At 37.9% G+C, this 11,815-nt stretch overlaps 1 protein-coding gene across 3 annotated transcripts in view; it reads right to left on the minus strand.

Annotated features, from left to right (window-relative positions):
- The window catches only part of PSMA6 (proteasome 20S subunit alpha 6), a 16,234-nt gene extending 4,735 nt beyond the window's left edge, over nt 1-11,499 (minus strand). The window contains exons 1-5 of one of the 3 annotated variants that reach the window (XM_036881380.2): nt 11,298-11,434; nt 10,683-10,863; nt 2,695-2,789; nt 2,151-2,232; nt 1,270-1,425 (exon numbers count right to left, since the gene is read on the minus strand). In XM_036881380.2, coding sequence (XP_036737275.1) covers nt 1,270-1,425; nt 2,151-2,166 — 172 coding nt within the window. In that variant the 5' untranslated portion in view covers nt 2,167-2,232; nt 2,695-2,789; nt 10,683-10,863; nt 11,298-11,434. Of the gene's footprint in view, nt 1-1,269; nt 1,426-2,150; nt 2,233-2,694; nt 2,790-10,682; nt 10,864-11,297 lie in introns of all 3 variants that reach the window. The other 2 variants (XM_036881379.2, XM_036881381.2) reach the window with 2 other exon arrangements.
- Between the last annotated feature and the right edge of the window lie 316 nt (nt 11,500-11,815).

Genomic DNA, 11,815 nt, shown 5'->3' on the forward strand with positions numbered 1-11,815 from the left:
CACAAAAGCACTGAGACATGAAAGGTCAGGGTACACTCAGGGAGTGACAAAAAGATCCCTTTATTACAGAGGCTTCAGGTGAGGGAGGAAAGCAGTATAAGAAAGAAGCTACTTGGGAGTAAACTGTAAGGGGCCTTTGTACATCATATTAAGGACTTTAAACCTCTTTACACTATACCTGATGAGGAATCAGTTTTTCCAAAGAAGCAACAATCAAAATTTTATTTTAGAGTGATAATTCATACATTAATATGGAAGACAGACTAGGAAAGAATGAAAAGGGAGAGAAGAGACAAGTAAATTAGGTGGCAAAGGCAAGAGATGATGAAGTAGTGACAGAAAAGATAGAAACAGATATTCTGAGATAAAGATATTCTGGTCATATTCAAATGGCCAGAAAGGTGAGGTAGGGGTAAAAAAGAGTTGAGGAAAGTAGGAACACTGCAATGATTTCATGTTTGAACTATCTGTGCGACATGGGGAAAGGGGCTGGGCTAAAGGCTAATGTGGGAGTGACTGGCATATAAGTACTGAATGAAAGCCACAAAAGTGGGTGAGAGTACCCAGACAGCACAAAGAGGGAAAGAAGGACCAAGGAGAGAAACCTGCTGAGAAACATTTAAAGGGACCAGCAGAAGAGGATGAGCTAAGGAAAGTGAAAAGAGTATCACTGAAGAAATCAAGGGAGAATTTTCGAGAGGTCAAAAATAGGGTCAGTTATTAAAATCATTATATTAACTACTCTTATAAATGAGTGACACAATGTCAGAAACAAATATGTTGAACTGTTAAACCTAAAATCAGTAAATCTTATCCCTCTCCCAATAAACTTTTACTTGTTTTTTAAAAAAAGACATTTTGAATCACAGAACATGTATATGAGTCTGACTCTTTAAGGTGGTCAGAACAAACAGCTACACTGTTAGGGTGTCTAATTTAGGCATTTCCAGTGAACCAGTAAATCTGGAATTGCAATAAAACTTCCATTACAACAGCCTAATATAACAGTGACTTGGATCTTTCAAATCACACACTCCATGTAGAAATACTTCGACAAAAAGTTTAAAAGCACCTAAAGCTTCAAAAAAAGGCCTAAAATGATGTTGTAAAACCTATCCTTTGCTGATTTATTAAAAGATTTCCTAATCTTGTATAATTTCCAAACCATATGTTCTGAACCCAACTTGTCTAAAATAACTTTTTTAATGAATGTTCTCTAAAAAAAAATTTAATTCATCAGTTATTTGGGAGATTTCTTAGTATACTTACAACAACCAAGAGGCCTCATTTCAGCATTCTGTGTGTAGACCTGAGAAATATCAGCAATTCTTTTACATAGCATATCCACAGGAATCTCATAGCCATACTTGTATTTCCAATTAGCTGCCTCATAGCGTGCCCTCTGTACCTGGGATCTGCTGTCAGCTTAGAGCATATAAAAACAAAGGTTTACTTCTTTAGAAGGAAAGAATGAGCCTCAAAGGCAGATCATTTTCCATACATACATACATATATATATATAAAATCTCCATTATGACTTAAAAAAAGCAGAAGTGGTTCACTATGGTCTTTTCTCCCACCAATGAAGAGTGAATGACTCAGCAACAAGTACGTGACAAAAAAGAAAATATTTTTTAAAATATGAAGTTCTATACACAGTTCTCCTTTTATGCTGAGCCCTTCATCAGTTGCCAAAATCATTTCTACAAGTGTCTGACAGCTACCAAGTTTTAAGGAGAATAATGTTTCTCTTGATCTTTTTCAGTAGGCTTGAATTTTCCTGGTATCAGAAAACAGAAACTCAAAGTAAATTTTCTAATTCTCACCTATTTCTAACAAGTGTCATTATTATCAGGTTTGAAATATACTGATTTAGATCCCTTTAAACTAGTAACTGTATCTGAAATACACCATCGCAAGAGGGGCCTTAGCCTGGTTTCCCTGACAGTAGCATAGTGATCTAATTCTATTAATACTTATAATTTTAATAAGTTCACAATACTCTGAAGATTCTGATACTAACCTTGGAACACTGCAAAACTCATTATCACCTGAAAATCAGGCACTAAAGGGAGCCTTTTAAAATTAATTCAGAACTCAAAAATAATATGAAGAAAATAACAAATCTAAGTAGACATTAAGCCAATTACCTGTCATTCCTGTCATCACACAGCCAATGTTTTCAGTTATCTTGAATAAGTGAGTCACTGTGCTAGAATCCAATAATTTGTCCTAAAAAACAAAATAAATCAAGATAATTGTTTAGAAAATCACAAGTCCCTGTGTAGTGATAAAAAATGCTATGGAATTAAAATTATTAACTACATTAAATGTCTTCTGATCATTTTATGGTTAAAACCAACTTAAAAAAGATAAGAGAACTCTGTTTCCTTTTTTATTTTTTAGATCCTGTGGGCAAGAACCATAGGTTTCCAAAGTATATTTCAAGGTCCCTGAAGACAAAAGACCTGGAAATCACATTGTGTTTATAGTCATACCACAAAGTTCAACATGTTAATTCTGTCTACTTAGCTAAACTGTCCATAGCTGCTCAGTTAAGTACTGCATGAATGATAGATAGGAAAGCAGAGTCAAAGAAAGAATATATAGGTAATAACACATCATTGTACAAACTCATGAAAAATTCTTACATTATGTTCTGTAACAGCTGGCTGTCTGGGCAGTGTTACTTACAGGTACTTTCTTCTGTGTGACAATTACTGCACAGTCTTTCCCTCTGACAGCTACTGATGTAAGGCCACCCTGGTTAATAGCCTTAAAAGCATATTCTGAAAAATAGAATACTTTTTTTAAAAGGTGGACTAAATTATCAGAGATTCATATAATGGGATAATAAACAGTCATTAAAAAGAATGAGAGCTATATAAACTAACACAGAATGCTATCTAAGACATACAAAGTCAAATAATTATGATGATAATAAATTGTAGTTAAATCAACTCCATTTCTTTCCATTTTAATTTTACTGAAATAACTTTCATCAGGCTCAAGTACTAATTTCCAATAAAAATTTAATTTTTTATATCAAACCTTTATTTGTTCTGTTGCCATTATCTCTACAATGTCTGGTTTTCCTGGGTCCAATTTAGTTGCTCTCAACTTTCTCAGGGTTTACTATTTCTGTTAACTTCTGGTAAATAACTGATTTGACCATATGCAGTTTTAACTGCTGTTAGATTATTCTGTCCTTTTTTTCCCTTACCAACTGGAATTTTTCTGGATCATGGTTTGCAATTTTCATGTTATCTGCAACACAGGATTCTTTAGTTTGTCTATAACAAACTTCAACTTGTATACCTCTAACTGCTGTGAAATTATTCCTCAGGTTAAAACAGCTGGATCAAAGTGGCAGTATAAAGACAAACGACCTTGGCACCACATAGTTTAGGTCATAATGATTGCTTTCAGAGAACAAAATTACAGGTAACACTATCCCTTTTTAGATTACATATTTCTGTAATACTTAAATTTTTTGTCACTGGAAAAATATCAACAGAGATTAATATATGCTTATTGTAGAAAATATGGAAAATACAGAAGATAACATAAAAGAATAAATTACCCATAACTCAAATCATTATCTACATTTTGGCACCTAGTAGATGCTTTAAAAATTCTGTCAAATAATACTCTGGGCCCTGGGTCTGATGTTGGCTTCATCTGCTCAAAAAGCCACTGGTAATGAAGACCAGCTGAGGTAGATAGATAATACCTATAACACCAAACAATCTCCTTTAATAGGAGCTGTCATAGAAATCCTTTGTCAATTTCTGAATGGCTATATATTGAAGAGAGAACGAAAGAGTAGAGTAAAAAGACTAGAAAAATCACCTTAAAGGAAATCCTTAAATCTAGTTAGATCTAACTGCTAATTATAACAATTTATTCTTTTTTTTAATTCAAGTATCATTGATATATAATCTTACAAAGGTTTCACATAACAGCATTGTGGTTTCAACATTCATCCATATTATCAAATCCTCACCCTCCCATTGCAGTCATTGTCTAGCAGTGTAGTAAGATGCTGTAGACTCATTACTTGTCTTCTCAGTGCTGTACTGCTTTCCCTGTGACCCACCTATATTGTGATTGTGAATTATAGTGCCCCTTAATCCCCTTCTCCCTCCCCACCCACCCTCCCCAACCCCTCCCCTTTGGTAACCACTAGTCCCTTCTCAGAGTCTGTGGGTCTGCTGCTATTTTGTTCCTTCAGCTTTGTTTTGTTTTTATATATAACAGTTTATTCTTATCACCCTGTTACACAGATAACTTCTAAAATAGTGTTTCAAAATGATCCTCAGATCTGTTTCTCATATGGCCAATAAAGCTGCTACTAGATCAACCCTCTACAGGTAAAAAAGTATAAACTCTAGACAAAACAATAATTACCTGAAGACACCAGAAAAGTGGTCCAAAGAAGACAGATTCTAGGAGTCATTAATGCATCGAAGGAGGGGAGTGGTGGCATGGAGTGAGTTTCCCATTTGCATGGCTTATAGCCTGAGTGCAGGTCCCAGTCAGGGCTAAATACCCATAAAAAGTTCAGTCCTTTTGGCTGAAGAATTGAGAACAGTATGGAGGTAACTACACCTGGTGGAAAGTGAGGAAAACAAAAGGAGGGAGCCAGAGGGGAAGCCCCAACTTCTATATATAAATGTGGCCCAAGTTTCTCACTAATTCCGTAACCCACACGCACAAGTCAGACTCCAAGGAGCCTAAGGTTAAAAGAATTAAAGAATTATGCTGCCACCCAAATTAACTGCCTACTAGACCAAATCAATACTCTTTGGAAGAATATAACAGAATCAAGTCTTCACAGCCTAATATTTGCAAATATCTGGGATACAATTCAGAATGAAGGTCCCCCAAAAGAGAACAAACTAAAAAACCAAATAAAATCCCAAACAGGAAAATATCGTCCATTTTCAAGAGACCAACCCTGAGATGACCCAGATGTTGCATTAGCAGATAAAGTTATTAAAACTATGCTCACATTTTGAATAGCTTGCTGTTACCCCCAACTGCTCAGAACATGATTTTGGCCTAAAAAATATCCTATCTACAGCTATAGAGGGCCATTAGTTTGCAATGTTTACTAACTCTGCTCTTACATTATACTTTTTGTTTATAGCCCTTATCTTTCCCATACCCATGCCTTTGTCTCCTCATGCTCTGCCTGGATTGCCCTCTCTCTTATCTCACCTAACCAAAGCTTGTCCATCCCCACCTCAATCCTCTTTCATTTCCCATGGACACTTTCTGATTGTCTCAAATGGGATTCTTCAACCCTCTCTCTGAATTCCTATAGCATTTCCCATTTCACTGCTAATTTTAGCATTTTCAAGTATATATATATTTCCACCTCCACATCCAGATTGGATAGTCAAAGAAAGGAGGAATCAAGGAAAGTTAAAATTGTATTTGCAAGCAGCAGATACTAAATCAAAGGTTGGCCATGGGCCCAATCCAGCTTATTCACTTGTTTAGTATGCAGAGTTTTATAGAAAAATTTAACTAAAAGTCAGATAAAATATAATCAGGATTTTGTTTCTTTAGGAAAAAAAATTGTGGTAACACTTGACACTCAATCCCACATAGCAACCGTCCTGTAGAGCAAAAGTCATCAAGTACTGCCATGTGTTTTGCAGTTTTCCACAGACCCACCATTTCTCACACCTCACCCAGCCTGTTTCACAAACTTGCATTACTTACCTGGTCTGCTTATACAATGCAAAAGATAAAAGCCACAAAAGATAGAGCCACTCCTCTCACCACACAATAAAATTATGTCCCACAAAATAAACATTTTACACATAAGAAAATGCTTCTCAATAGAGAATGCACCTGTGAATTAACCAGGATTCATTAAAGGAGTCTACCTCCTCCTCACTCCCTCTCTTTAGACTAGTGCTGTCCAACAGAACTTTCTGTGATGATGGCAGTGTTCTACCTTTGTGCTGTCCAATACGACAGCCATCATCCACATGTGGCTACTGAGCACCTGAAATGTGCCAAATGCAACCAAGAAACTAATTTTTAATTTAAAGTTCTTAGTTAAGAGCATCATTCCTAGTATTTTAAAAATATTTTTATTTTTATTAAGGCATCATTAATACACACTCTCATAAAGGTTTCACATGAAAAACAATGTGATTACTACATTCACCCATATTATCAAGTTCCCCCCACACCCTACTGAAGTCACTGTACATCAGCATAGTAAGATGCCACAGTCACCCCTTGTCTTCTCTGTGCTACACTGTCTTCCCCATGACCCCCCACCATCCGACACCATGTGTACTAATGATAATACCCCTCAATCCCCTTGTCCCTCTCAGTCCCTCCCCTTTGGTAACCACTAATCCCTTCTTGAGTCTGTGAGTCTGCTGCTGTTTTGTTCCTTCAGTTTTGCTTTGTCGTTATACTCCACATATCATTCCTACTATTCATCTCCTACTTCTCTGAACTTTCCTTCTCAGCCTCCTTCACTGCTTCCATCTCTTCAGACAGCTCCTTAAATACTGATAATCCCCAGAATTCTGTCATTTCTCCCTGTCCCTGGATGATTTTATCCTATATAATCACTACTAACTCTGACATCTTTAGCTCTGAACCCATACCTGCAAGTGCCTGTTTCTCCCATAGGCATTTGTGAAAATAAATTCCTCTTCTCCATAAACTTGCTTTTCTTACAGTCCTTATCTCAAATGATGGTTATTTACTGCTCAGTTTTTGAAGCCATAAAAATTTGGGTACCATCTTTGACTCTATTTCTCTCTCTTCACAGAAATGTCCACTCTTGTATCTAGGATTTGCTCTAAAATACTCTAGCAAAGACGGGGAAGTGTATGGGAAAGGGAATAAAAAGAAAACAAGATGGACAAAATGTTGACAGCTGATGAAGCTGCGTAATGGGTACGTGAGTATCACCATACTACTCCACCTACTTTTGTTTGAAATTTTCCATATTAAAAATAAAACAAACTCAAGAGTCTCCCCTTGCCCTCCCATTCTCTCTCAGTACCTTAGTTCACTCATCAGGGCTTAAATGGATCCGAAGCCTCTCCTAATTGATCTCGCTGCCATCTGTCCCTCTAGACTATAGTTCTACACTCAACTCTCCTATCTTACTTAATAACCTTGCCTTCTTAAAGGCTTCTGCCAGTCAAAACCCACACAACAAAGTGCAAACTCTAGTATGGCACCCAAATCTCTTAAAAAATTTGCTATAAACTACTCTTCCAGTTGTCATTGTCTATGCTCCAGCCACAGTGACTGACCTGTGCACTGGTCCTTGGAAATGTCCTTACCTATCATTAATGGATTACACTAAACTCCAAGCCCCCTATTTCTTAAATTGTAACTTAAATACATAGTAAAGTATCTGTATTTAAGTATTAGGTTGAACCACACCAAACAGCCACTCTCATGGGTAAAACAGTTAACGACTTGCAGTTTCATACTGGTTCAACCTAACAAACAACCGGATTAGAAAATAAATACATTCTTTGATGACATACAAAATGGTTAATAAACAAGTTTTTTGGTGCAGAAACCACTTTTCCACAATAATTTCATATTTACTTTGCTTCCTTCCCTACAATTTCCCCAACTTTTCTGGAACTCACTGTGTAATACTAGGAAAAAATAGGGGCTTAAATACAAAAGTCACTGTGACAAAATGTTCAGGACAAGCACACAAAGCCAGACAATGTTTCACAGTATCACCTGCTCTGTGATGCTAGCAACAGCGGAGACACACAGCCCCTTTATGGACACTCATCAGCTTTGCAATGCATCCATGGGTGACTCTGCCAATTTCAGGAATGTTAAGTCAAGATTTTTCTCACCCATAATTCTATTTACAATGCCGTACTAAGTTTTAGGAAATAAATATAATTTTTTTTTCCTACAGACATGGGGTGGAAAAATAGAAACAAACTGTGAAATCCATACAACCTGTAAGGTTTGGTTACTGGAAGAAGGGATGTTCTACCAGGGTAAGGCAGGTATTTTGCAGATATGACTATATTTTATTTTCAATACAGTATGACTAGAAACTCAAAGGTTTTTTGAAGCTGTTCATTCTCTTTCTCTAATCTTGTAACCTAAATGTGAAGAGTGTCTCATTGCAGAGTACCTCCCAACTCTTTAAATATATTGTCTAACTCTTCAAGCAGGTGGGGTCATTAGAAATCTTGGCACTGGTGTGGGGGGAGGGTGGAATATAGGGTTTGAAAACGTAGTGTTTGATCTCATTATTTTTTTGTGTGTAGTTATAATATGTATTTGTACACACCCACACGTGTACACACATACTTAATTTCAAATCAGATTCAAGGAGTGCATGAGAAGTCTGGGTTGAGAAACACTACTTTAAAGCAAGAATTTTTTTAACAGCAAGAGACAAACAGTAAATACTTGTCAGTCCATTTATTTGTTAAACTTCTGATTTCATTTTTATCAGCCACTTGTTTCTTCCTGAGACAGCATCACTCACAAAAACATTTATTGAGCACTTACTATGTGACTGTTCCAAGTACACTACATTATTAACTCAATGTTAAATCCTTAGACCCCTATAAGGTAGGTGGAACCATTATCATTATTTTACTTATGAAAAAAGTGCTTGCGGTTAGTATGGAGCAAGGACACAAATCCAGGTAGCTTAGTTTAAATACACAATGCCACTTCTAGATGAGAAAACTGTCGTCTCCAGTCTTCACCAGTCTATTCCTTTCCCATTCCCGCCCTTCTTAGAAGCAATCAGGAGTGCTCTACTGGGCAAGCAAATCCAAGTGACTACTACTCTCCTCCCTTGCCAGACCTATCCAGGAAAGGATCAGCAAGCAAAAGGGGGGCCCTGAAAGTAGCTAGGCTTATTTTGCCCCACCTGGGCCTTGGCTTCCCCACTGATAACTTGTGAAATTCTTGAAATTAGATTTCAAAGCTAGGTACTTTATATATAGCTCTAGTTTTTAACACACATGGACATACTTCTTGAATAATTCATTAAAAGAAATTTTTTCAACAGTTACGAAGGAGTACAAGTGACAATCAAAAATCTCCCTACTCCAAGAGCAAACTCTGTAAACAGTCTGTAATTACGGTTAGCATTGTCACTTTAAATTTATCTATTTTTTGATTTACCAACTTTAGACTATTATATATCTTTTAGGTCCCAACTATGGCAAATGAGGAACATACCTTTCCATTAATATTTCCTTCCCTTGTCATCTCATTTTCGTTGTATTATTTTTCCATTGTCAAGGTTAATTTGCACTCTGATTCTTATATACTTTGTCTCTGGCAGATTCTAAAATTAATAAACTAATGAACACTTACAATATTATGATAATGGACATATATTTCACTAGAGAACCAAGCATGGATCGACCATAAAAGAGAAATAGTCCATGTCTACCCAACTACTGATCTAATGCGGGAGGGTGGGGAGAGCCAAAGAATCAAAAAGGCATTTAATAACATTGGTTGAGCACTTAATAAGCACTCTACATACATCACCTTATTTAAACCTCAAAACACCTACATAATATTAACCCAACTTTGCAATAGAAACTGTATCACCTGCCCAGTTAGGTACTGGGCAGAACAGGAGGTCTGCATGGATGCATGGCTGCATGGCATGAACTCTTCACCACTATACTGTTTGCTCATACTATACTTTCACTTTCCTTTCCCTAGCAATGTCTAGTTAAGGCACTGAATAGCAGAGGGAGTGTTATAATAATACTAAGTGTTATTCAGTAAAGCAGAGCTTAAAATCATTCTGTCCAGGTATTAAACTTGTTTTTGAACTACCTGTTCTATTCCAAATCTTTTTAAAGCATTAAAACAATGCTGTATTGAGCTTTTCTATTCACCAAATCTGGGAAGCATTAAAGACTATGCTGTATGGCTGGATTTCAAAATACAGTATACAAAAGTAAAGTGTAGGTCTAAGTGACTTTTCCTGGTTGTATATTAAAGACCATAAAGTAGAACATTCAAAGCAGATCAATATAGAAAAATTCTTTAAAACTCAGAAATGAAACTTCCTTGAGAATTGTTATCTTTCTGTTGTATCTTTGATATTTTTCAATTAGGGATGAGTTAAAAGGGTTACTGAATTATCCAATGATGTTGTTTCTTGCTACATTGTGTACAGTATGTAGTCATATAACGGACTGGTTTCACTTTAAGTCATCTTTAACTCTGTTTGTAAGAGTTTTACAGGCGAAGGGAACCTCATTTATAAGCTTTATAATTCCCAAGAGCATATGATTACTGTCCTCCATGGCACTGAGATGCTAAGCTCACTCAAAAATGAAACAATCACCATCCAGATGTAAATCAGTTTCTCCTGATACTAAATTCTTTATGGCAAGAAGTTAAGGACATAGGTTATAATAAAAAACTAAACCCTGACACCATTTCGACCCAACAAAATATACTGTTACAATTAATAACTGATAACTAGTTTAGGGTTTATTTCCACTAAAGCTGTTTTTCAGTAAACGGCTAGCTGATCATACCTCATCTACAATTCAGAACCAGCTTTTAAACTAGTTTTTAAATAGAAGCATTCAAACAGATGTGGGTAAAAGGGGGTGCTAGTTTCAAGAGCAGCTCTAGAACTGACGGGCACTCATTATACCTACCAGTTTTCCAAAGATGTCCTGAACTCGGTATATACTTGTAATTTGGCACTTTTTTCCTCGTATTATCCGTTTACGATATGTCATTCTCTTTAAGCTGTGAACTTCACTATAGGAGAGGGTGTGACACGTTTGCATCCCCTAGGACCAACAGAGTGTCCGGCACACAGAAGGCTCTTAAAGCCTGTGTGGAATTAACCACAGAACGAGGAAGTCCATGCGGCAAACAAAGGAAAACAGAAAGGGGCGTTTAACTGGAAGATTAAGGAACAAATTACCCTTTAGAGAAGTAAAGACGTTGGGCCTACCTAGGATAAAATATACCAAGTGAAGAGAAGTCAGCTGGAGTCGGGCCTTACAATCCCACTTTCCTCTCTATTGTGTCCCGGCGGTGCAGCCGCTAGCCTGAAGAGCCCGAGGTCTTTGACCTTCGGGCTCCCGACCCGCCTCCAGACAGGTTTGGTAACACCACGGTACTCAACCCGGCCTCGGCCCTTCGCCGACCCAGCTCCTGCCATGCTTTCAGTCCCGGACTAAACTCAGGCCGAGTCTGCCTGCTTCAGGCCGTACCATGACAGAGCAATTCGAGTGGAGCAAAAGCGGACCCGGTTCACTCACCTACTTGGTAGAGACGGCCCTCGGGTGAAAATATGGTAATGTGCCGGTCAAATCCAGCGCTGGAACCACGGGACATGTTTGGGTACCCACTACTTCAAACAGGCTCCGCGCCCCGTGTCTCCCGCACTGGGAGTACAAGCCCCTCCGGAAGTGGCGGCGACTGCTTCCGGGACACCGGCCGGCTTCATCCGCTCTCGCGCGCAGAACTCACGATTCCAACGTCATTTCGAGCGCAAGGGAGCTCCAAGGCTCCGCCCCGAGTGGGGGGCGGGGAGAGCGGACGGAAGGACTTCGGCGTGCGCGTGCGCCAGACCCACGTCTGAGCGGTTTGAAGGTAATTCGGTGAAACTCGGATTGTGGCGATATAGACCTTTCATCTGGAGAATGAATTAGCTATAGCAAGACGGGAAAAGCTGTCTTGGTGGTCTGGGGTAGTGATTTGCCTATCAGTGTGACTTAATGGGTTGTGTATTTAAAGAAGTCTCTCGTTAGTTTTGGCACGTATATTTCCAGCCTGT

Source organism: Manis pentadactyla, chromosome 11 (genome assembly GCF_030020395.1).
Source record: "Manis pentadactyla isolate mManPen7 chromosome 11, mManPen7.hap1, whole genome shotgun sequence".
NCBI classification, from domain to species: domain Eukaryota; kingdom Metazoa; phylum Chordata; class Mammalia; order Pholidota; family Manidae; genus Manis; species Manis pentadactyla.